General features: G+C 38.0%; 1 protein-coding gene across 6 annotated transcripts in view; it reads left to right on the top strand.

The window, feature by feature from the left end:
* Positions 1-26,712, top strand: part of GNB1 (G protein subunit beta 1) — a 42,258-nt gene that overhangs the window by 5,463 nt on the left and 10,083 nt on the right. For 4 of the 6 annotated variants that reach the window (XM_057417549.1, XM_057417503.1, XM_057417530.1 and 1 more), the window contains 6 exons: positions 19,636-19,743; positions 21,548-21,586; positions 22,275-22,381; positions 22,919-22,982; positions 24,718-24,880; positions 26,557-26,623. In XM_057417549.1, the coding sequence (XP_057273532.1) occupies positions 19,687-19,743; positions 21,548-21,586; positions 22,275-22,381; positions 22,919-22,982; positions 24,718-24,880; positions 26,557-26,623 (497 nt within the window). In that variant the 5' untranslated portion in view covers positions 19,636-19,686. Of the gene's footprint in view, positions 1-12,909; positions 12,962-19,635; positions 19,744-21,547; positions 21,587-22,274; positions 22,382-22,918; positions 22,983-24,717; positions 24,881-26,556; positions 26,624-26,712 lie in introns of all 6 variants that reach the window. The other 2 variants (XM_057417521.1, XM_057417538.1) reach the window with 1 other exon arrangement.

Raw genomic sequence — 26,712 nt, 5'->3', positions numbered from 1 at the left:
CTTGGAAATCCCAACTTTAAATTCTGTCCAGGATTTTCACCAGTAGTCTGAACACTTAGTTGTTTGGTTATCAAAATTTTAAAGTGGTAGAAAATAAGGATCCTATCCAAAATGTTATATGTTGACCTGGTTATTGGTATTCTAGTTCACCAGGGATATGGGGGAATGATGAGACAAGTGTTTGAGAAAGCAGTTATGAAGACAATACTTCAGTTACTTCATTAAAATACCTATTTTTGTTCATCACATCAGTTTTGTTTGATTGTCAAATCTCTGCAGTTTTGAAAGGTTTTATGTGTAGAGAAGAAATACTTTCTGTATGTTAAAAGGATTAATTGACTTGTAACTAAATCTGTGTTCCTACAGTGGTTTGAGGGAGGTTTGCCTAAAATTTCTTTCCAGTTATGTTTATCATGTTTTTCTCAGATGAGAATATTTTTGATGTTATCTTGAGCTTCAGTAATGCCTGCCAGTGCTTCCAAAAAAGATATTATCTGCAATTAGATTGATAGATGATTTTTGTAACTTTACGTAATGCAGTCCTATATTAAAAACTATGTAAAGATTTTTATGACTATTTTCAGCTCTTTCTCCCCCCTTCCCTCCCCCCCCCCCCAATAAAGAGAGCCGCTTAAAAAAAAAAAGCCACTAAACCCAAAATACTTCTCTGGAAACTCTGCATGCTGTCTATCACAGTAGTTGTAAATTTTTACCAGTTCAGGTATCAGTGATGATTTTGCTCATCTTTATTACAAAATCCAACTGTATTGATTATGGGGGCACTAAAATAAGAAATTTTATGAGGCTTTCTGTATGACTTTGAGAAAGACAAGCACCTACAAAATTGTCATCACTGACAGGAAGTCCATGCCTTACTGCTTGGTCTTTCTTCTGCTACAGTAGGCTCAGTTGCACAGCTTGGTGCCAGTTGTTTTCTTTCTTTGTAAGAAAGAAGGAGTTTCTGCTTAACTGCTATGGGTGAGCTGTTATACATCTTTATTTTCTTACTGCTTTTCTGGCCTTCTTGCCTACCTTGGGCTAGATTTAGGGAACCATTTTAAAAGCCTGTTCAGTAACATGTGCTTTGTGTTCATCCTGACATTTTAGGATTTATTGAAATCTGAAAATAAATAGAGGTCATCTAAAATTATTTGCAAACACATAAATTGAGAAGCTGAAGGGGTTTTGTTTTGGGGTCTTTTTATGAAATATTGAAACAAATTTCTGGTGCTGCTCTGACAGAAGAATTTCTAATTATGCACTACAAAATTGCAGTTTGACTTCCATGGAAACTGAAATGTATGTGCCTGGTATTAATGGGGTGTGCCTTACTGTACGCACTTTCTCAGTGGGACATCTGTGATAACACAAGGTATATTTAAGAGGCTTCTTTTGCTGAGGGTTACTGAGCAGGCTGTTGAGTTTAGAAATATTTTCAGAGATTATATAGTATGCTTGTATGTGTCCAGATGTGCCTTGCGAGCTGCTGCCTGAGGTGGTGTTGGCCTTTTGTAATTGATGTGGAATGTGGCTTTCTTTTGTGATTAGAGAAATTGAACCATCCTGGTATATTCTGTTTTAAAATCAGAGCACTTTGTAGTCAGCCCAACTGTTCACCAAAACAGTTGAGGGACAGGAGGTGGGTCAAAGCTCCAAGGCTAAAAGCAGACAGAAGATGGTATGAGCATGCCTTTTTATTGGTGCAGAGATCTTAAAAGTTATCTTCAGCAGTGAAATTTGTGAGGCCAAGCAGGATTGTTCATGGCATAATGAGCGTTGACCAGAAGGCCCCAAACTTTATTTCTTATTTTAATATGTGTGTAGTACCAATATTTTCTAAGATCTGTGGTAAAAGCTAGTGCAGTAAGTCTGGTTTTTGCCATACATGTAGAGTCCTGTTCCGTTTAGGTTTATTTAAATTGTTGAGCTGATATATCTTGGTTAACAGCAAGTGGTTCAATGTGTCAAACATCACAATGCTTGAATCTTAAAATAAATAGAAAAAAAGAAAGAAACTTATGTTTCAGTGAATAAAAATACCGTAAGTTATAATTGCATAATACGAAACTTAGTATTATGTTTTTTTTTCCCAATAAATGAAATAACAGTGCTCAACAACGCAGGCCTGTACATGCTTCAGGATGCTGAGAAGAATTCCATTTGTGGTCCTCTTGGCCTTTTTCTGTTTAGTTTTCCAAACTCTTCAGATTACCACACCTTCCTCCAAATGCATTTGTTAGGTTATTTTTTCTGTTCGTCTAGAAAAACAAAGTAGATGTGATAGTCTGCTGAAACCTCTGGTACTGAAAATAGGATTATACTGTACTAATTAAAGAGTTCTCTTTGTTGGAACATATAGTTGATATTCCTGTTGCAAAATCTTCGTGAATTGGTGAAATGCTGAAGGTACACTGCTGTCTATTTAACAAAGGTGTGGTCTGTACAAAGATCAGGAATAGTTTGCTTGATACTTATGGCAATTTAATTGTGCTTCAGGTTACTATGTCCTGGCTTTCACTACAAGTTGTCAGATACTATCTGGCTAGTGCCTGAAAACTTAACTGTTAAAGTTAACAGTACTTTGGTTAAAAGATTGTATAATACTTGAAGAAAATTATATCATTCTGGACAGGAAGAATTAAAATTTTAAAACCTTTAAAATCTTGACAAAGTCGTGTCTTTAATAGATGCTTGAGAAGTTGGGGTAGTATTTTTTTCATGTATGAAAAGTCAAATATCATAAAAACTTCAGACATTGAAGTCAAATTAATTACTTTAGCTTACTTCATTTATTCTTGTGCCTGTAGATGATATGTGAAGTTTCAGCGTTTCAGGGAATATGTTCTTCTGGAAAAAGCTTCATTGCTGATAAATAGGGAAGCAGAACTTCTGCAGGACCTGTGTTTGGGGCTTTAGTATCTAGGCAAACTAGTCCACAGGTGGAAGTATTTAGGTATCTGATTATTCAAAGTCTCTCATTAGGCTTGAATTTGATGTACTTACAGATTCAGGATATTCAAGTTAAGTTATGCAATGATTTTGAAATTAGAAAACTGTATCCTAATCAAATGGAGTGAAGCATCTTGAAGAAAAGGGGGGAAAATCTTAAAACCAATATAAACTTTGAAAATCTGAATGTAGAATGAAGCTCTTTGAGACATTTTGGAAATCTTGGATGCGTCGTTAGGCATGAGAAGATGCCCAGTCATCTTCATGTTTGCTTCTAGCCTGACTCCTCTCTCTTCCCTTTAACTCGTACTAAAAGATGGAACTCATACTAAATCAGGCATCGGGAAATCCACTGTGTTTGCTACTATGGGGATCAAATATAAAGCATTTGGACAGATTTCCTTGGGGTAAGATGGGATGTTAAGCTGTGTCACCTAGCTAATTAATTCAGTTTTGATTTCTCAGTCTAATTTATCCTGTAGTCATGGTTTTGTTCCTTCTCCTTGCTGTTGTGAACTAAACTCAAAGGGACTCACTCTGGGGAAGCTGGTTATTGCTGCTTTCCATCAGGAAGGGTGGCACAGGCATCTTGTAAGCAGCTGCCTTGCCAATTCACAACTTTGCATGTTAAGGAAATCAAGATGGACAAATAGTTTATTGCCATGTGCTGTGCTGCAAAACTGTGATAGTTCAGCTTCTAGTTAATGAGCAGCTCTGCTCTTACAGAACATGAAGGAGCTTAGAAAAGCAAGCTGAGGTGGAAGCTGGAGTTGGAAACAACCATGTTTTTCCCAAGTCACAATCCTTAATATTCTGAATAAGGTCGAAGTGACCAGTCTTTAAAGCTCTCTCCCTTTCTGTTTTCAAAGGGAGTGAGTTGATATACTGTGTACTACAGCTAGTGTGTTTTCTGTCTTCTGATGTTTCAGGTTTTCTCTTTCTTAATGCCCACCGTGGCTCCTATCCCTAGTAGTACTTGTGTTCTTTTATTCATATTTTCCTCTTTATTTTGACCATCTAACCACATGCTTACTATCTAGAGGAATACAACTGCTACTTAAAGACTAATGCCTGACATTTTAAGAGAGTTAATACTGTATTATAGAAAAAAAGAACATCCAAGGGTGAAAGCAAGCATTTGCTTTCTTGTTGTGGTGCTGTCCCTGGGCTGTACTTTTTGTATCAGCATTAAGCATTGTAGCATTGTCTGCTCCTAAACAGTACTTCTGAGTCTAATGGCTTCAAGGTCTCCTATGTTACTCTACTTTTCAGTCTGGCAACCTTGCTTTACTTGTTCCTGTTCTTCTGTATCTTATTTTGTATCAAAGGTACACATCAAAATAGAGCAATTGCTGGGAGAAATTAATGAGCTACTGGAGGTGTATAAATCATTGCTATCAAAAATAATGGAACTGCTTGCACATTGATTAAAGATGGGTTACCTTGATTGCAGGGCTAGAGAACAAAGTATTACTTGGTCTGTTTGGAGTGAAAAGTTATGCCATATTTTAATCTCTTCTGAGTATTTTTTTTTCTGCTATATGCTTGTAATACATTTTGTTGATTTTTTTTTTTTTTAAGGTGGTCCACTGAAATACTTTTTATCTTCAGACTGCTGCTGGAAAGCAGTTATTTCATGGTGTAGCTTCCTTTTTTTTTAACTGTGAATCTTTGTTAATCTCTTACTGAAGATCAGCATGCTGTTTGGACACTTAAATTCTTATTTCAATGAAGTAATTAGCTGAAGCTTGGCTAAGATCTTCAGCACTGTTGTAAAGAATTAATATTTTTCTTGTAGATGATCTCCTAGGCTGTTTTGTGTAGTCTGTGTAGCAGAGGCACAAAGAGAGCAGGTGGTTTGTTGTTCAAGTGTCTTAACTACTGCATTTTTGTTGGGGCAGGATGTGATAGTTATAGTCAGGCGGTAGTTATCAATCGAGTCTTGTCCAGCCTGTCTCTAAGGGTACCTTTGGGGTACCCTTGTCCAGCCTGTCCCAAAAGGGGTTGCTTCTGTTGGACTCTTGGTCTGCATGGTAAAGCACAGTTCAGATTTGATAGAGTATAAATTATCTTGCTGCTCTGGAAACATAATGTGGTTTTCATCAGTGTTTTGAGGGCCTTAGTGCAGTGAGACATGTCAGCATCTGAAAGTTTTCATTTGAAGTCTGCCTACATGCATGGATGTGGGGGATGCTTTTTCAGAACCAAAATTGTCCAGAAAAGACCATGTTTTATATGTGATAAGTTGTATCAGGAACTGTCTCCCTTGGCTTGAGTAAAAGTATGTTGACTTGCTTGGCTACTTCTTCAAATTTTAATGATTTGACTTTTAAGGATGTAAAAAGTATTGCTAAATGTAGCATTCTGAAAGCTCTATTTTTTTTTTTTTTAAGGGTGTAAGTAGGAAGCAGCCGATTGCTCCTTTGACTCAGTTGACTCTTTACTGGCTGGCATATGTAGCATGAAATGGATGATTCAGCTTCTGTTGATAAAATAGTTGAACTGAAATTTGTGGAAATACAAAATAGCAATTTGTTAATTTTCTGTGCTTATGCATGTACACAGTCTTACTGATTTCTACTACTATTTTTCATATCTAATTTTGCTATTTTTGCTTCTGTTTTTTTGTATTATATATAAGTGATCATGTAGATCATTTCCTCCTCTAACGTAATAAATATTGTGGTGAATATTCTAATGTACCTACCGATGTCACTGTAATGGTAATATCTGAAGCAATACATTATTTTTAACAGAGTTGAAAAAATCATGCCAATACAGATGTGTTGGCAAGGAGGCCTGAGAGAAATATTATTCAGGCTTTTGGAAAATACTTGTTCTCTTTATGCTTTAATCCCCAGATAGTGGCAATTTATCAATTTGATGGATTTTATTATAATCTCTGGGATTTTGGTAGCAGGAGGTGGTGTGATCACCTGCCTATGTGCCAGTTTTTGCATACAGGTATTCATTTGCTTGTGAAAGCACAGTCCAGCCAAGCCTTGTTCTCCTCAGCATCTATGTGAAATATTTGGGGAGAACTTGAGCAGAACATGGTCATGTGATAGAGAAACACATCAGTCTTTGGGAGGACTTCCTGAATATATTAAAATCACAGAAAATGTCCTGAAGACCTACTGGAAAACTGGTATATCTGGAAGTGACTTTTAAATAAACCGTCTTTTGGCAGCTCCATGAGAATTGGCAAGAATTATTTTTCATAATGGGATTGCCTGTTCTTAAATTGTGGATTACAAACTTGTTTTGTTACCCGAGCAAGTGTGTTTCTAATGCAGACTTTTACTAAAAAAAAAAAAGAGAGAAAAAGGAAAAAAAAAAGCAAGTACACACATATTTAGGTGTGTAATGTGTCTTCCTCTGCTGTTTTATGATTCTGTCACTGATTGTCACACTGGGATGGTGTGCAAGCTGCTTCTACAACAGCATGCTTCCACTTTTAGCTTCTAGGAGACCATGTACTATGTGTAGCTTGCATTCTGAACTGCCCTAAGCCTGCTACCCAGAGATTCAGCTGATTTAGATGAGAGATTACACATTTTCTGATAAGATAATGAACTGGTACTGTGGCACCACTGCTTTAGGTCCCCTATGGAAAAAATAATGAATTTCTTGTTTCTGGGTTGTTTTTAGATTATTTTGCCATTATTTTGTTCAACCTCTCTGCAAACACCTTGCTGATAATGCTTCGCACCAGGCAGCCTTCCCATATCTGACTGATTTGTGCTATAGTTTTATCCTTGGGTTTTGGTGCCCCCCCCCCCCTTTTTTTGCTTCCTTAACACTTTACACCCAAACTATGAATCCGTCCTCACTATTATCAGCTTTCTAGATAGCTCCTGCTGTGTGTGGCTCTTTTCCTCTTAAGTAAAGGCCTTGAGTGTACTTGACCCTAAAGGGCTTATGCAAAAAAGATGTATTTCCTAGACAGGGTAACTAAAACCTTTTTGATTTGTCTCTTGCAGTTAAAGTGCAAAGTGGTTTTGGTTTCTTTTAGTCTGTCAGACCTAGCATTTTGTTTCTTCAGCTCATGAATAGTTAGTTGTGTGTTACAGAGAAGGTGTTTGCATACAGCAATATTTGGTTACATAGTCTTACCCTTGTAGATACTCCTCTGTTCATGGAAATAATATTAATGCTAAATAGTGAAAAATATGGCGTGTCAGTGACATTACTGAAGTAGGACTGCGATATCCCTGTTGTGCGTGTGCTCTGCCCTGTTCAGTTAAACAGAGATTCTGGAGAATTTACAAATGAAGTAAAGATGCCAGTAAAAACTGGAGAGCCTGATAAAAGAGCTGAAGGAAGCAATGAAAGGTGATGGTTGAAGTGAGAAACAACTGTTCAGTTACTGTAAGGCTCTGCTTATAGAAGCATCTAGTAATAAATGCTTAGTCATTTCTGTGCTCGTTAATTGTGATATATGCTCCTTCGGTGCTGCCTGGGTTTTGGCTTTTGGTCTAAAGGGAGATACCTAGTAGTATGGGTCAACAAAAATGCTTGGGTTTGGGTAAGGGGATACTTTATTAAATGACAGTGTTCAGTAATTTCTTTTTCTGATAAATGTAGCTAGAAATTTATGCACAAGCAGGTTCTAAATTTTACCTGCTTAGTGGTTTGAAAACTTGCACTAAATATCATTAAATTTTGTTCTTAAAATAAGTTAGCTTGCTATGCCTGCCACTTATCAGGAAGTGTTAGAATGATCTTAAATGTGAATTTCTTTAAGAACAAGGCAGAAAAGATGTAGGTGAAAATATTTTTACTTCGCTAAGGTAGCAACAGTTACTAATATTCATTAACTACTTCAGAGATGTCCCAAGACCCCTCTTTTAAAAATAGTGTTATTTTAAGCATTTGGCTTTAGGCATCTATTAAACTTGTAATAATCAGTTCTTTTATTTTGTACACAAATTCTCTGTTGTTCCTAGAATTGAGATTATTTTTAAATGATACTCATAGCTTGCAAATGCATTTAGAAAAGATTAATGCAGTGACCTGTTATAGTCCAGATTTTTATGCTTAAATATTGCATTAGTATGATTTTTTTAAATGTAGGTTATGGGATTAGCATCAGGAAATATGAGTATTTTGGCAACATAGGGATGCTGTCTTCCATTAAAGCAGCTTGAATTTGCTTACCGTTGGTGGGAAAGGGAAAGGGTCCACTTTACTCTAGAGCTGTCTATTACAAGCATGTGTCCCTACCATCATCTTTAGCATTGTTGTCTGCTTATTAGTATTCTATTTAGAAAAAGTGGCAAACTGTCCAAAAGGTTTATTTTTAAATACTTATTTTTTAATGAGAAAATGAACGTGAGCCAGCTTCAGTGTGTGCCTGCAGCACAGAAAGCCAACTGTATCCTGGGCTGCATCAAAAGGAGCATGACCAGCAGGTCAAAGGAGGTGATCCTGCCCCTCTACTCTGCTCTCGTGAGACCTCACCTGGAGCATTGTGTGCAGTTCTGGTGTCCTCAACATAAAAAGGACATGGAACTGTTGGAACAAGTCCAGAGAAGGGCCACGAGGATGATCAGGGGACTGAAGCACCTCCTGCATGAAGATAGGCTGAGAAAGTTGGGGCTGTTCAGCCTGGAGAAGAGAAGGCTGCGGGGAGACCTCATAGCAGCCTTCCAGTATCTGAAGGGGGCCTACAGGGATGCTGGGGATGGACTGTTCATTAGGGACTGTAGTGACAGGACAAGGGGTAATGGATTAAAACTGAAACAGGGGAAGTTTAGATTGGATATAAGGAAGAAATTCTTTCCTGTTAGGGTAGTGAGGCACTGGAATGGGTTGCCCAGGGAGGTTGTGAATGCTCCATCCCTGTCAGTGTTCAAGGCCAGGTTGGACAGAGCCTTGGGTGACATGGTTTAGTGTGAGGTGTCCCTGCCCATGGCAGGAGTGGGTTGGAACTAGATGATCTTAAGGTCCTTTCCAACCCTAACTATTCTATGATTCTATGAAAAATGGGGAGGGATGAGCCCTCAAGTCTTAGGCATGCCAGCAAAAGCTGATGGTCTATGCATAGATAGCTAGTGTTTGGTGATGTTCAGTAAAAGCTGGGTTGCTTTACTCCATGGCAGTAACTTCCTACATGTTGAGGAATGTGCGTATAGCAGTTGGCCTTTTTGTGAGTTATTCTGTAATGCTTTTGGAGGAGACAGAAATGCAGTGTTTTTCTGAGACAGCAATTCCAAGTTGGCACTTTGAATGTGAAACTCTCTTGAATTTGGGCTTTATAAGGTCTTAGAAGGTTTCTGGATATGTTAGTGTCTGGCTTCTCCCTTGAATTTTTGGAAATAAAAGCTTGATTTTTTTTTTTTTTTCTTTTTTCTGAAACTGAAACTTCTGGCCTCACTGCTTAGGTGAAGGCAATTTGATGGAAGACCATGTTGACTGACCAGAAGATGTCTCTTGCAGATCTGTTATGCCTGGATGAAGAAATGCAGCCAGAACTTTGGAGGGATCCTAGAACTGATCTTTATTCTTTAGCTATCAATTTTCATGTGTTTTATGCAGCTGTGAGAAACTTTTTTTCTAATGCAGTCTTTTAGATGTACCAAGCAGAGTAGAAAAAGTAATGTAACTGCTAATGTAATAACTTGCATAATGACCATTAACACTTATCAACCTGATACTCGCTTGTTTTGTGTGTACTTCATTCACATTAACATATGGAAAAACGTCTCTTGAGCACAATGACTGCTTCAGAAGGAAACTTGGCAATTCTTCAATGCAAGAAGCAGCCAATACCTCCCACAGAAACAGTCCAGCCACACTAGCTTTTGACTGCAGAAGTGTTTGCAGTAAGTTTTTGAAGGAGTTGGACAATCTAGTATTGTCCCTGCTAGGATAATCTGCTTTGCAAACCTGTTAGTAAGGTATTGCTTGTTGTTCAAAGCTTATGTGCTTGGAAATTAGAGACTCAGCAGGTGATTCCCAGAAAGAAAACATCAAATAGAAGAGAAGGGGTTGTATCCATTCAGTTGAGCATACTTAGATTTGTGAATTTGTAATTATTATTTTATCCTTCCATTGGCTATCCTTCAAAGCTGCTCTTGCAGGAGGCGACAGCAGAGACTAGGCATTCTAGAATACAGATCTGTGCTAAACAAGAAAAGTCTGAATTGGAATTAGTGCTTGGAGGAGCACAGACCCAGCTGCTTATGAAGACTGGCCAAACCCTGTCCTAAGGTCTGAGCCAAACCTTTGGTGGGCAGGTGTCTTGTCTGATGAGCCATCCCTGACCTCATATCAGGTTATGTATGAATTGATGGCATGTTTTAAGAAGCTGGAATGCTTTTGCTGCAGTTCAAATATTGGCCTTGGCATTTAGTCAAAGTATGTGTAAAGCAGTCTTAAGAAAGTGTGCTGGTGGAATTAACATCCAGAATATTTAGGGTTTAAGTCTGTCATTGAATCCATAGGTCAAGAAGAAAAATATGTTTGTACAGCTAATGGCTTTGGAGAGGGCTACAGTGAATGTATTTAAGAAGTTGCTTAATTTTGGAGAGTTGTTCAGATTTGCTATGTTGTTGCAGTAAAATACTTCTAAATGCTTTCCCTACTTTTCAAAGTCCCTTCCTTTCTTCTTTTCTTTCCTGTGTTCCTCAACCTCATGAAACTCTCCAGGAGAGCCTTCATGTGAAGGCTTGTTTTCTGATGGATTTTGGAGTTAAGTTTTTAGGCTGGGTTGTTACCTCAGTGTAACTACCTCAAGGAAAGTTGAAGGAAATCTTGAAGGAAAAAGGAATTTTAGGCTGTCAGCAGTTAGAGCTGTAGTAGGGAAGCTTTACCCAGAAGTGATGATGCTTTGCTTGGAACAGAAAACTGGGAATGTGGGCACACTGGGTACACCATCTATGTGTAGGGCTGGCCAACCTCAAGGTGCTTTGGTATAATGACTTAACTGCTTGAACCAAGCTTAGAGTATTCTGTGGTACTTTTTGTTCTCTCCAGTTTTAGAAACCCCAGTTGGTGATGTTGTGAAGCTCAAACTCTCAGCTAAGCAGGGCTCTAAGGGCTGATTAAGACAGTGTATAAAGCTTGTTACAAGAACTCTATGCTGAACCAGGATTGTGGTGCGGTGAATGACTTGGCCTGTAATTTTCATGTTGCTTTTACCAGGCTACGTTTTAGCTAAAAATGGAAGCTTGTGACAATGCAGATTTTATTTCCCCTCCACACCTTCAGTTGCTTGTCTACTTTTGCTCTTAAAAAGAGTTCCATCTTTAATTGAAAATACCTCAGTTGCTAGGATTGTGTTCTGCAGCGTTACAGGTTGCTTTCAGCAAACCCAACTGGAAACTTAACCTGATTTTAAAAGCAAAACCAAGCTTTGTGGAGCAGTTTGCTGTTACGCTTCCTTACTCTTCTTGCAGGCTGGTTAAAGCAGCTTTTTTGTTTTGTTTTTCTTTTTTGCAGAAGGCATATGAAATCTGCAACACCTCTCCTGCATTAATGAGGGTACAGCACAGGATAATAATGGTGTGTGTTGTGGCCTTTGCTATGATGTATTCTGTGTGCTTTTAGCATTCCAGCATGATTTTACTTGTTTACATTTGAGAGAATACTTTCAGAATTTCATCAGTTTTCATCTCTGCAGTGTGGGCAAATTTTTCCTGTCAAGACTTCTGAAAGTTGAATAGAGTTGATATTTCTTCAGAACTTCAAATGGTCATGTCATGTGCTTGTGTCTTTGGGGGGTTAGAGTTTGGCCTCTAAGTGTGAGTTACTGTTTTATGTCTAAAAGTGTGGATTTTTTTCTGTCAGTAGCCAACAAAACTGCTTACACTGTGATTCCATAATCACAGTATTAAACTTTTTATTCTAAAAATAAGTTTGGATGAGGGTGATCCATATCCTAAGTAGTTTAACCTCCATACCAGGCGCTGAAGTGGTTTTGTAGGTTTTCCAGCTAATAGTGAACTGTAAAATCAGAAAGATGCGTTATCTGGAATCATTTCAGTTTAAAGTACATGAGATTGTAGACTGGCTTTCTGATTTAAGATCATTTCACTTCAGTATGTTCTTGCTTTGTGCTTAGAATAATCCTCTACTGTCCCAATGCACCGGCATTGAAGATGTACACTCAGCGTCCATTGACATCACCCACAGCCCTTGCCTTGCTGTGTGGTACAAGCAAATTGCAGATGTTTTGAATGTATAAGCGGTTGTTGATGTTTTGAATCTTGGGGTGAACTATAATTATGACTTTGTGCTGCTAGAGGAAAAAAAATTGCTTCAGAATTTCTTACAAGAAACTCTTCCAGCTTGCTAAAGAGCCACTTTGTGTGTTAAATCATTAGTCTTCCAGACTGCAAGTGTGTGAGGTTTTTTAATGTGTTAATACTTTACTTGTTAACATCTTTAGTGATTAGGAGTTATAACTCTTCTAGAAGAGTGTTATGCTCTGGCTTGAGCTCTTTAGTAGGAGGTTTATGTAACTTCTTTTGATAAAATAGGTACCTTGGTATTTCACTGCGCTTAGAAAGCTAGCATACCTCAGGATCAGTATTGAGCAGAAATAATTTCAGTGCTCTGAAGAGGCAGGCTGAGGAGAGGGGACACCTTGTAGTCCAGTAAAAACTAGTCTTGTATGAGAGAGAAAATGTTTTGCTACAATCCTAAGCTCTCTAATAGTATGGACTTCTGTATCAGCTAGGGGAGGAGACTTAATGATCTGAGAATTGCAAGAGTTTCTTCAGAGAAGAATGTTAAAAGTGATATGAGTCTTTTGGTCCTGTTGATATTAAAGCAATGCCCATTTCCTTCATGAGGACAAGCTGGCTGTTTGTTAGCCAACAAAAAATAGTCTGTGCTTTGATAACATTTTAATTTCTGCTAGACTTGTTAAGAAATTGATGTTATTTCTTGACAATTGTACAAATTCTGGTTTTGTTTTTTTTTCTTTTTTTTTTCCTTTTTTTTCCCCTCCAGAATTTACATGTTTGACAGCAGAAGCTGGCTCTCTACTGTAGTGAGAGAAAATGTAAGTAAAGAAATAAGGTAACTTCTTTTTTCTAGTGCTTGAGAAACTCATACTATTTTTTAAGTAGCTAACTTAATGTTTTTAGCTGTTAATATGTGCAAGCCTGAAGTACCTATTTTCTGCTTTAGCATGTGTATTCTTGTACCAACAGGAAGAATTTTAAAATGGGCAGAAAACTTGCTAAATAATAGATACTGGTGCCTGCCTTCATTCAGAAATGGAGCTGGCAAAGCAGAGGGGGACCATAGAAGAAACTGTTTCATCTCAGTGGGTCAGGGAATTGCAGTAAATAAAATGATTACAATAGTCATTCTCTCATGAATGAAAAATTATTTATCTGCCATGTTTGACAAAAAAGGCCAAATTTCTTTTGAGCAAAGTGGCTCTTGTCAGAATGTTCTTTTCAATGTGTCAGTATTATTTAAACAGAACCTAAAAGCTTCAAAGTTCATATTCTTTGCAATCATAATTACTACTAATATTTTTGGAACAGTGAAACCTTCATTATCTTCCAGGCTATAACTTCGAATGTTTCTGCCTCTTGTGAAACCTCTCGGTCTATTAGGAACATCACTAGTTAGCCATATGTTGTTTAGGAAGTACTTGCTCGGTTGTATTTGTTGCTTCCCATTACTAGATGTTTACCTGTTTCTCAAAAAGCAAACAGCAAGTGAGCCCCTGTCTCTTTCTCTAAACCTGTCTTCTGAGGTGCTCTCCGATTAGTTACTTTGGTCAGCCCTAGATACCTCCAGTGTTCTATTATTTGGAGGATCAGAAACTGGACACAGTGTTCCCAGTGTAGAAAAACCATTGCTTTTCCTCAATGGCATTATAGTATTTTTAGTGTTTTTTTTTTTTTTCTGTGCTATTTTGTATTTAACCGTTCGTTTTAACCAGTGCTGGGTATTAACTCAATGTTTTTGAGCTATATTCAGTGCATATTCGAAAGGGTTGTGTTTTGTGCTTGTTTTTTTTTTTTTTTTAATTTTTCCTTCAAATAAAGCTGTATCACAGAAGTTTCTGTGATTCTTTACATTTGTGTTGTGTTCCTGCATACATTTTCTATGATTTTTAACTTCTAGAATTCTCTACTTTTTTTGTGGTCACCCTATCTGGAGATGTGTGCTCTTCAGGATCAAAAGGCACCCCTGAATTTTTTTTGTCTTCTCTTGTGGACCATGTAAATGGGAGAGAGAGCACCTCAAATTTGTTCCACAAGCAATTCTGATCTTACTGTATTTTCTATTGAATAAAAGTCAAATAGGACTCAATATATACTTCCAGTTAAATAACAAAACCCCCTCAGCTTTTCAAAGTCAATATGATGCCAAAACATTGGAACTAATAGTGGATTGTGTATAATTCCTTTGTCATTGTGAAAATGTACAAGCTGCTGTGCATGTTGCTAATAGGATTTATGATATCTAATAGATTAACACAGTTTCATTTAATCAGATGACCTGCTATGAGACTGTCTGATAGGCACAACACGAACTCATTAGGAAGGCTGTAAAGTTTTGGCTCTGTTCTTGCAAATGATGTGCTTTGCTTTTTCTCTGGCTGTTTTGTACAGCTGTACTGGGTACAGGGCCATGTATGTTAGCAGGGAAGATATTGAGAGAACAAGTATCAGTCAACCTGTTCATTTGGGAGAAAGGCGATTTGGCTAACCCTCTTAGGAAATTACTTTGCATGGGTAATACTCTAACAATATATGTTTAAAACCTCTGTTATCAGACTGCATCAGCAACGGCTTGGTGGGATTACTTTTGTTTTTGGTAGTTGTAGTGTATGCTAAAAATATCTTGTAAGAAAGAAAGTTTGGCCATGAAGGGATAGAAGTTCTAAATACTTAATGATAGCTGTGTTCCCTTCTTTTAATCTGTAGAGATTATTTATAGGATGGGCTATTCGGGAGATTTTTTTCCATTTGTAATAATGGAAATGACGTGAGAAGATTAAATAACGGTGTTTAGTGAACATTGCCTCATTGCTGTTACCAGGCAGCTGTAGAGAGGAATCATGTTTAACACAAGAATATATATTTAGATGAGTTGTATTCAACTCTTCCCACTTCTCTTGCAATGTAGACAAGCATAATGTAGTCTACATCTAAAAGTGTGACAGGATTAATGATACCTTGGTTTCAGTAACTGGACTTAATTGGATAAAGAGCTTGAGCTCTGGAAAGGACATTAGAGTTGTAACAATGAAATGAGTGAATTCTTTAGCCTTTGAGTTATAACTGTGTTCTGCATAGTGAGCTTTACCTTTAAAGTGAATTATTATACTGGGACCTTATGTCTATCTCCATTTGCAGGAAGCCTGTGGGAGTTATTTAGATTTCATATGGCTTTCTATTCAGTGCAAAGATTGTTCAATATAATTGAGTGTCTGGACATAGAAACTTTCCCCTTACATAGGAATATAGGTCATGTAGCTTAGAGAAGAACAGACCAAGAAGTTGTTAATTTGAGATGAGTAACCTGATAAATCTTTTTGAAATGGCCTAATTGTGAAGTTTGATCTTATATTGAAAGGTGAACTCAATACCTCTTGTTTCCTATGTGGAAAACAGAGGAACAAAGGGACTCTTCTATGGGTAACATCTAAGAGGAGATTAGAGACTTGAGTCATGTGGTGTAGTGAAGAACAGTGAACTACCTTGCAAGTATGCATCTTCTTGTCTCTAGTAAGAGCAGAATTATCTACAAGGTATACTTGTCAACAAGATTAGGAGGATTTAGGCTTAGAGCAGAGACACTTAAGCACTTCAGCCTCTGGAAAGGTCTTGAGTGGGTTCAGCAAAGTGAATGTGTTATTCTTGAGAAGCCTGCCTTCAAGAACACAGTAACGTACTGAAAAGAAAGTGAGGTAAGCATGAGTTTGACTGCTACCTATTTCTTCACAGCTGTGGTGATAGTTTGGATAAAGGGAGTGTGGAACTTGAATAGTGACTTTTTTTGCATGAGGTTTGTTTGATTTAGAAATTTAGTAATGTCTTTCAAAACTCCAGAAATAGAAGTATCATCGCTATCAAGCCTACAGTTTCTTCTAGAAATGTTCTTTTAAAATGGGGTTAAATGCCCTTAAACATTCCAAGAAACAAAAAATGTATTATTTCATGATACTCAATTGCATTAGTTTGCAATGAGCACAGATCATATATTGAACAGTCTCTTCTTGTTATTTCTAAGAATAAATCTGTATAAAAATTTCTCAAGTATTGAGAGAATAGATAAAAATATTTTGGTTTTCCTGACCTTACCTGTTGTTTTTTTCCCTTTTAAAGTTTTTTTGTTTGACTAGTAAACTCTGCTGATTTACAGTAATCAGTACACAAGAGGATGGAACCCTTTATTTCCCTATTCATTTCATATTTCTGACGTAAATTTAATTGCTTAAGACTTGGTGTAAAAGAAATAGAGGAATAGCCAAGTTGGTTACCCCATAAATTTTAGTCTGCTTCAGAGAACTCCTATATTTTAATGCCCTAGGCTTCATTAGGATTTTTGTTTCCTGAGTGCTAGTGAGTTCAGTCATGTAGGCAGGAATTGGATCTTCCTGTTGATGTTGAAACAACAAAGACTACACAGGGAACGTGGAAGTGTAGCTTAAACAATTACAATGGGTGCTGTCAGAAATGCAGTTTGGAGTTGCTTGGAATGCATAGGAGCTAACTTGTAACTCTAAAAGTACCTAACTTCCAGATGTGAATTTATGTGGATCTGTGGTGTTGCAGATGGGGAAGACATCAAGGGGTGTACGCATTCAGCTACTAATTGTCATGCAGTGAATATTAAAATGCGAGTCCTGCCTAGCAAGTGACTGAAGGTCAAGATCCATACGTGCTGCTTTTGACAACAGTAGTTAAGTTCCTGAAACTCCTCACTGCCTGTGATAATGGAGATGATATCTTGCATGTAGGTGTAAAGGTTTCTGTAGTGTTGATAAACCATTTTGAAGTTACTTATTACAAGGAAGCTTTCCTTAAAGCATTAGGGAGCGACTGTCTTGTTGTAGAGCTCACAAATAGAGCATTTTAGGAGCTTTTTTTGGCACACTATGTAGGGCCTAGGTCGTTTACAGTAGTACCCTTCAGTGCATGCTATATTAAGCAGTAAGGCCCAAACACAAAATAAGCTTGTATGATTTGTTTTGAACTTGGTGTGTGCAAATAATCCAGAATGAAACTACAGGGTTTGGGTTCTGTGAACTTAATATAACTTTTTCCTCTAGGATTAGTGTTCATCTCCTTAGGCCTCTCCTGTTCCATACAAAGAATTATTGTTTCATTTAAATGCAAGAGAATTCTGTTGCATAGCACATAAATTCTGGCAGAAATAAATTGGCACTATTTTAAGCAGTAATACAGGAGAACATGCCTGCTTTGACATTAGATTATTCATCCTATTATATTTTTAAATAAAGCTGCATGCAAATCTTCAGTGTAGTTACCTGTATCTCTTTGCAGCTGGAATTCTAGTGTCCTAAGTCTTGATCCTAATCCTGTCATTGAGTTGCTGTGACCTTGAACAGAATGCTTAAGTTTTGGATCATGATATCTTTCTCTGAAATAGAAATGATACCATCTCTGAATTCTTTGTACTCTGCTTGGAGAGGCTGGTATTTGCTTAGTGGTAAATGGGCTTATATATTAACTTGAAGAATGGCAGAAGCAGAAATGATTATCTAAAAACTAAAAGATCTGAAAATTTGCAGTTTATTTGTAAGGACTATCTTCAGAGTTTCTTAATTCATGACAAGACTAGCATATATTATTTCACAATGTGTGTGATCTACACAGGAGCTCTATACTGCGCTGACTGCGTGTTAAAAACTGTAGGGTAGACCCAGCCACAGTCTGTTTTGTCTTAGATGTAGAGTGAACAATACATCTTGAGAATTCAAAAGAAAAGAAGGTGGTTATAGGATAATAAAATACTCTTGATGGGTTTTGCCTTAACTGGATTTGACTAAGCTGAGCAAGGAATCTTAAAGGGGCTTAAAGATGACCCTGGCACCAGTAGAGAGAAGAGACCTCATTTTGCAATGAAGTGAAAGGGCTTTGAAGCTGTGTGGATGGAGGGTTTGAGCCAGGAGGGAACTAGAATTCCTTTTCAAAAACATTCCGTGTTTCAGAGAAGAGTATAAATTTATAAAATATGATATGGCAAGATTTGACATTCTTTCCTTTAGGTCTTTAGTTTGCAATACTAGCTACTGTGAAGAGACCTGAATAGTCTGGTTATGTGGGATAGCAATATTTAGGGAATGTTAAAGTCTTAGTAAGTCTTTTGAAAAGTCTTTTCTTTAGACAGCAGTGCTTGCTCTATTGCTTTAATTTGCCTTTACAATATGCTTCCTGTTACTGTGAGTGGATAAAAATGTGGAAGTTATCCTCCTCTTTCTCCTTGGGAAGGGCTTTAGGAAAAAAAACCAACAAAACCCTGCGTGCCTGCAAAGATAAATAAGCTGATTAAATCTTAACAGAGTAATATGTAAAGCTGCTGGCAAAGCATTTGCTTTAATAGTAAAGGGTCAATTCTGGCTAATAAAATGTTCTAAACACACACTACCAGTGTTTGTTTATAAACTCCAGGTGCTCTGTGTAGCATTTGAAAATGGAGCCAATTATCTTGATCTGCAATAAAAGATGAACATCAGCATGTTATATATCAAGCTGCAGAGATTTTGAAACAGTTTAAGAGCAGCTGAGTTTTAAGTGTGCAGTACTAGTGAAAATGGCAACAACATCTTTCTGGAACAGTGATTTTTCAAAGGTAAGTTGTATGCTTAATGAAATCTGTATGCTGATTATATTGGAAAACAGTCCAATAGCTGAGGAACTCTACAGGCAGTAGAAGAGAGTGTTCACTGGTAGGTGTGTTTTATTGAGCTTCTATCTTGCTGGCTATGGAGTACAGCAGACAGAGGGATAGCATTAGTAATTTGGTCCTTATTGATGCTAGAAAAACAAGATTCTTAGAGGGGGAAGATGTCTGTTGGCAGCAGTTTCTCAAGCTTCTCAATTTAACATTGAAAAAAATACTAGTTTTATTCTGACAACATGCTACTATTGGAATAGTAAGTCTCAGGGAGACATTTTAGCAATTAATACAAAATCCTGAACAACATTTGTGAGTGATCCTTTTATCCAGATCTTGGAACAACATTTCTCACAACTGCTGTGTTACAGAAACCTCATAATGGCTCTTACAGCATTTTGCAAGTGATTGTGTCAGTCTGTAAATACTTAAGGAGCTTGCTCTTTGATAGGAGAATTTCTTACTGTGTTCTTAAGACCTACAGAGAAGTTCTGAATTTCATGTCTAACATTAGTGTTATCTGCTGGTTCACTCTAGGGAAATTTGAGTTTATACAAAACTGAATCAGAAAAACACTAATGAAAAAATGCAAATACAAGCCCTGGAGGGAAGGAGTAACTCCAAATTCTATTTTGTTTTCTGTGCTGGCAAAAAGCTGAACATATTCAAGTGTGGTAACACCTTATTCTGAAGAGATTTCAGAGAAATTTTTTTGCTTGTATTCTAATACTTATAAACCAGTCTGCCTTTTGTTCCCAAGAGCTGTTTGAGATGGGTGAAACGACTTAGTAATTTCAAGCTCTGACCTGTACTAATTATTATTATCACCACTTGTCTGTCTTTCAGATTTCTGATTGTTTCAGAGGTGGCAGTGAGGCACACCTTTAGCACAGGAAAATGAGTGAGCTTGACCAGTTACGCCAGGAGGCTGAACAACTGAAAAACCAAATCAGAGTATGTATGGTATCTGACCACAGTACCGATGAGTGGTTATTTGTGTGGCTTGCGAACAGAGATGGACAGATGTGATGCATTAAGTTACATGGATGCTGCTGAGGGACTCTTCATTAGGGACTGCAGTGATAGGACAAGGGGTAACGGGTTAAAACTTAAACAGGGGAAGTTTAGATTGGATATAAGGAAGAAATTCTTTTCTGTTAGGGTGGTGAGGCACTGGAATGGGTTTTCCAGGGAAATTGTGAGTGCTCCATCCCTGGTGGTGTTCAAGGCCAGATTGGACAGAGCCTTGGGTGACATGGTTTAGTGTGAGGTGTCCCTGCCCATGGCGTGGGGGTTGGAACTAGATGATCTTAAGGTCTTTTCCAACCCTAACTGTTCTATGATTCTATGTTTTCACAATGTGAAAACTGCATCAAAAGGAGCATGACCAGCAGGTCAAAGGAGGTGATCCTGCCCCTCTACTCTGCTCTCGTGAGACCTCACCTGGAGCATTGTGTGCAGTTCTGGTGTCCTCAACATAAAAAGGACATGGAACTGTTGGAACAAGTCCAGAGAAGGGCCATGAGGATGATCAGGGGACTGAAGCACCTCCTGTATGAAGACAGGCTGAGAAAGTTGGGGCTGCTCAGCCTGGAGAAGGCTGCATGGAGACCTTATAGCAGCCTTCCAGTATCTGAAGGGGGCCTATAGGGATGCTGGGGATGGACTGTTCATTAGGGACTGTAGTGACAGGACAAAGGGTAATGGGTTAAAACTTAAACAGGGGAAGTTTAGATTGGATATAAGGAAGAAATTCTTTCCTGTTAGGGTGGTGAGGCACTGGAATGGGTTGCCCAGGGAAGCTGTGAATGCTCCATCCCTGTCAGTGTTCAAGGCCAGGTTGGACAGAGCCTTGGGTGACATGGTTTAGTGTGAGGTGTCCCTGCCCATGGCAGGGGCCTTGGAACTAGATGATCTTAAGGTCTTTTCCAACCCTAACTGTTCTATGATTCTATGTTTTCACAATGTCAAAGTTAATGCGGATTTTTAGAAAGGGCAAGCATATGTGACTGCTTTAGGAAATCACATTTTTGTCTTTTAATATTGCTTAGAAAAGAATAGTTACACAAATAATGCATGAAATGGATTGGATCAAAGTGAATATTTACTGAAGTGTTTCTGAGCCAGACCGTAACCAACATTAAGCAATCTCCTGCTTAAAATAAGGTATCGGCAATGAGATTTGTCAAGTCTCAAAACCCTCCAAGGATGGAGCCTATCTGGACACAGAGTTCCATTGCTTGACTGTCTTCATGGTGAAAATCGTTACCTTTTCCTCAAAAGAAGAATGTTTGGAAGTCAAATGCTCAATATGCTCTGTGTTTTAACAGCAGGCAGCATACTACATTCATGATGTAGTTAGCATGGGTCCTCTCTGATGGCAAGCAGAAATACTTTCTGAGCCTTGGTTTGAGGGTGCTGGATCATCTTGACAAAACACATAAGGGAAGGTAGAGAACTGTTGCAGAATGGCTCTAAGAGCAAGGACATGGAGCTTTAGAGGCCTTGTGCGAGCAAGGCAAGGGGTAGGCCTCACAGGTAACCGGATACCGGATGTGGGAGGAGAATGTGAAGGAAGCTGTGTAGAACCAGCCAATACTGTTGTGACTAGTAGGCGTGGCTAACACCACGGGGATATAAGCGAAGTGCGCCACAAATAAAGTAGAAGTTTGCTTATCACCCATACTGGGTTGGCGTGTCTTGCTTCTCCTCGCCGCTTACAGAGAACTTCTGATTTCTGTTTTTTCTCCTGCTGCAGGATGCTAGGAAAGCATGTGCGGATGCCACCCTGGCTCAGGTAAGTATTTAAGTTTAACATGAATTGTCCTTTATCATTTTGTTTTTAATTTTGCCTTTAGGTGGTTCCTTCCAGAGAGAAGTAAATTGTTTGTTTGTCCAGCTTGAGCAGTAGTTTCTGTAAGAAGTGTTCTGCTACAGAGATGGTAGTAGTACAGTCTTGTTACCATTACAGTCTGAACCATAATACCTGCTGAGATTAATTTAGTAATATCCACATAATGCTGCACTTCTGTTTGAACTGCTGCTGAACCTGAGCTGATGCCTTTGCCTCTTGCTGTACTGATACATTTTGATCCTATTGGCCAACATTAACTTGGGGAATGGGAATTCTGTACTCTGTAGAGCATCTCGTGGAGATACAGTGAGGGGTTTTCTAGAAATGTACACGGGAGTAGAAAACCCAGATCAAAGGTTTGAAATCCTGAAAGTCCAAGAAGATAAGACCTAAACAAGGTAATTTCTGAGTGTCTTTGTAAATGCAATAGAGGGCCTGCTTCTTTAATTTGATAAGGATGTACTACACAAAATGATGTAGCTTTAGATTAGGCAGTTTTTAAAAACTCAGTATTCAAAATGTGGGACTTGGGTCTGCATTGGAATGCTTCTTTAAAGGTATTCATGTGTGATGTGTTACTTTGGGAACTATGAAGTGAGAAATTCTGTCTATGACACCATTGCTGTTTCAGATCACAGCCAACATTGACCCAGTGGGGAGAATTCAAATGCGCACTAGAAGAACGCTCCGGGGACACCTGGCTAAAATTTATGCAATGCACTGGGGGACTGATTCCAGGTGGGTGCTGGTTATTCAAATCAGATCTCCTGGCATCACTTGTCAGAAAGTTGACTGTGCAGGACTGTTGTTTTTTTTTTCCTACCACTAGGAACCACTAGTTCCAAGAGAACTTGGACAGCCAAGAGAATTCAGAAACACTTAATATCTCTTTTTTTCCTATGTTAAGAATAGTAAAAATGAAACCATATTGACACTGTAGATTTCCAAAATCAGTGAATCTGAATCCTGTTTATAGAGCACATAAGCACTGATTTCATGCAAGTTTTCTCCCTCAATTGAGATGTTAGTTACGTGGTTTTTCTCAAGGCAGAAGGTGTTAACATGTAGGTGTTCCATCACACATTTCCATAATATTTAGCATTGTAATTGAGTACTTGCAAAATAATTTTGGTAGTGCTCATGACTGAATTGGGTAATGCTGCACTGTACTTGAGCTGTTTCAAGTACCTTGGCCTTGATAGTGGAGACAGATGCCATCACAAAGATCTTCCTTCTTCTTCCGGTGATTGTCTTTATCTCCTGTTTCCTCTCTAGGCTTCTAGTTAGTGCATCCCAGGATGGCAAACTTATAATTTGGGACAGCTATACTACAAACAAGGTAAGATAAACTGGTATATTGCTGTGTAATTAAATTTTGAAGACATGGGAAGGAAATGTTACCCGTCATGACTTTGGCTGCATTACTTGCATAGTCCTAAGACAAAATTTTGACTTCTACAAAACAATGAAGTTTGCATTTGAAGAATACAGCAGTGAATCCTTAGAAGCAGAAACAACTGCAACAACTTTAAAGCTGGAATTATTGTTGAATCCCAGCTGTGAAGCTAAGGAATCCATAACTTTACTAACAAGTAATAATAATAATGTTTGCAAAGTAAGAATAACCCCTTCCTTTTTTTTGCCTTCCTCCTGTAAACACAGCCTGCAGGCAAATCTGATCTAAATTACTGTAAGAACTGAAAGATAAGATGGAAAAATAATCTTTATATAACATGATTTCAATCTCAGTATCTTCAATTCTTAGATGAATGCTAGTTAATCCATGGTGTCATCAGGAGGCAGAGAGCAGCTTTCTTATCTTGGGGGGAATAAAATCAGAGGTTGTTGCTAGACTGGTGAAACATTTACTAGGATCAGAAATCGAACTCCTCAGCTGCAAAAACTTCCTCATGTACCTCTTGGAAGTATTGATTCGGTGACAAAGCAATTGAGTTAAAACCAGCCAAACTAAAAACCCCACCACCCCCCTGCTCCAACAGAAGTAATACACACACACCCCCCGACCAAACCACAAAGCCTCTGGAATTTGAGGTAGCAAACAGCTTGGTGTTGAAACAGTATTAAATTTGACTAGGTAGCACCCAGAAGCCACCAATTCAAAAATAGGTGACAGTCTGCAGATATTCTTTCGGCAGTTGCAGCACACATTGGAAGTAACACAGGTGCCATAAATATAATCTTTTCCTAATGATAAAATAAAATGGCTCAAGGTGAATATTCTGATTAGATCCCTGGTAGAAGACTTCCAAGAATGAGCTGATTGTGTTTTTAGTGGAAGGGATTGGATTTTCAACTGCTGATTGCTGCAAGATTGCAGATTAGCAGCAGAGGAACAGACAGTAATCTTCAATTGAGAAATGCAAGAAGATTGTTTGTATTGCATGAGGTCTCCATATGTGTAAGGATATGATCCCTTTCTAAAGGTGTTGTGAACAAATTTGAAGTTAATGAGTTAACAGGAAGCAATGAGTTAACGAGAGAAAAGGTTTAGCTTCCATAATTTTTTAAGTGGCATTCTTTGCACACAGAATGATAAGGAAATGGGGTAGTTTTTTATATCATAAGGAATGATAAGGATGCGGTAGTTTTTTAAACATGAAGATTAATTGCCTGCAGTGGGTTTCCAAAGAAGGATTTAAATGGCAATGGAAGCAGTGATTTCAGTTCTTGTTCATTCATAGCATAGTGTCTAGGCCTGGAATTGGCAGTTTTACTGACTATACTTTGAAGTCAATATTTTTCTGAATCTATAATAAACCCATAGTCATCAGAGTACTGAAATAAAATAATTTAGTTTTTACTAAAATTGCTGATTAAACTGGATTTGGGAAAGGCAAGTTGAGATTGTCATCATGTCATTACTTGATCTGACGAGCTGTAATATAAGCAAGTTACCCTCAAAATACTTTGATAAAAAACCGAAGACTTTTTACTGTTTTTTTGTCCTTTTGACAAAAAGATGATGTATGTCTTAAGACAGGTGAAAATCTTCCTGGTGATAGCTAATGAATCTGTTGTTTCGCAGATGAAACACATTAATGTGTCTGTTTTAGGTGCATGCCATTCCTCTGCGTTCATCTTGGGTCATGACTTGTGCATATGCTCCTTCTGGTAATTATGTGGCTTGTGGTGGTCTTGATAACATCTGTTCCATTTATAACTTGAAAACTCGCGAAGGGAATGTACGTGTCAGCCGGGAACTAGCTGGTCACACAGGTGAGTGCCTCTTCAGAATAATCTCAATTATAATCATATGGTGAAGGTTTTCTTTTAATCTTTTAAATGTAATTTCCTAAATAAAAATATATACCTCACTGTGCACCTCTATTTTTTGGGCAGGACCTTAGCTACATACTACCTGTTGTTAAATAGCTTTTTCTCTTTCCTTTTAAAAACTTTTTTCCAAAGGCTTATAGTCTTTGAGCAGAAGTGGTGTAATGACGTTTTAACTTTTTGCGAGACAGCTGCTTTCTGATGGAGCTTCTATTTACTTGCAGAAGTTTGAGTTCTCATTGTTTCCTCTTGTTTCTCCTTTTCTCCCTTCTCCTCAAAATACAGTGAAAATAGAATTTTTGCCTTCTGTTTCTGTTTCTAGGGTGAACTGTATTATGATTGATGGGGAGAGACAGGTAGACTTGTAAGCATTACCTGGTAAATTAGGATGTAAACTGTAGCTGCAGAGTTATCTTAGTGACAGATGAAGCAAAATTCATCTTGTTAGGTAAGAAGTATTAGTTAGGTAAGAGTTTGTGAAGCAAGAAAGCCCCTCATGGTACTTGAAAGCTGGCTTCTTAAGTGTGGGGGGTGACTTGAGAATGTTTCTTTCTGAATAAACCAAGAGACTCAGTGTCACGAAGTACCTTTAAAAGCAAATTCAGGGCTGAAGGTATTCTCACTTCCTAAAGAATGTACAGTTAATGGAGATGAGTAGCTTACAAGCAGTAATGACCTGGAAACTGTGAACTGCTTTTGGGTATTTTCTGATAACGGTCAGATTGTATTTTTATTTCTTTGTGAATAGGATTGGAAATTTTTCAGAGGAAAGCTTGGGTGGGTGGTTTCCTGAACTCCACTGAAAATTAAAACACTGGCTATTTAGTAGGTACTCTGGTCTCTTGTAAAGCTACATATCACCTTTATGGTCTCTTTGTTTCCACAAAAGGGTGTAAGACAAAGGTAAATGGCTCCAGAGAAAAACTCTTAACAGTTCCTAAAGGAAATTGTCTGGTGGTCTCTGTGTCTTGCTAGTTTTCTGCCTGTTGAGCCTCTATACAGAGAAAAAAAAAAGGTATAAAGACTGTAGAAGGAAAATAAGGTTACTCAGAAATAAATAGTTACACAGTAATAATTTGTGATATTTTTTTTAATACAGAAGAAGTTAAGTGTGAATTAAAGTACACTTAATACTATTTAATTCTTTCAGCTGTTTTTCTTCCAAAGCATGATTTAGGTAATCTAGAGGAATTGTATACCCTTTGGGTGCAGTTAAGGGTATGAGAATGTAGTGTTGATATGACCTTCCAGGTAGTGGTTGCGATGACACCAGTAAAATGACTTCTAAAGAAGGTACTCTTCCTTCCCCCCCCCCCGTCCACTGCCTGCCCACTCTTCAGAACACAGGGAAAACTATTTAGGTTTGCTGTGACAATACTGTGTCCACAGTGTACCACTGTGCTAGTGTAGCGGTTGGGTCTGGTCTGTAAAGAGACAAACTACATTTGATCCAAAACATTGGAGGCTCCTATATGTCAAACTTGTCTATGTTGTTTTAGGCTTACGTAGTAGCTCTTGTTCCATCTTCAGGAGAGGAGACAGCAACATGTAAGCAAGCCAGTATGCAATGTGAAGAGTAATCTCTGGTCTTATTCACCAGCTTGTTGTTTTGTTTTCAGGATACTTGTCATGCTGTCGCTTCTTGGATGATAACCAAATCGTCACCAGCTCTGGCGACACCACCTGGTAAGCACTAAAACTTTAACATGATAGTAATAACTTTTCACAGCTCTACGATGGAAGGAAGCTTTTTTCTTTGTAAACCTGATTGTCAT

The sequence above is a fragment of the Pezoporus wallicus genome, unplaced genomic scaffold (genome assembly GCF_028554395.1).
Source record: "Pezoporus wallicus isolate ANWC-B61680 ecotype Strahan unplaced genomic scaffold, APGP_CSIRO_Pwel_v1 contig_13766, whole genome shotgun sequence".
Taxonomy (NCBI): Eukaryota; Metazoa; Chordata; class Aves; order Psittaciformes; family Psittacidae; genus Pezoporus; species Pezoporus wallicus.
This window is presented reverse-complemented; position numbering and strand designations above follow the sequence as displayed.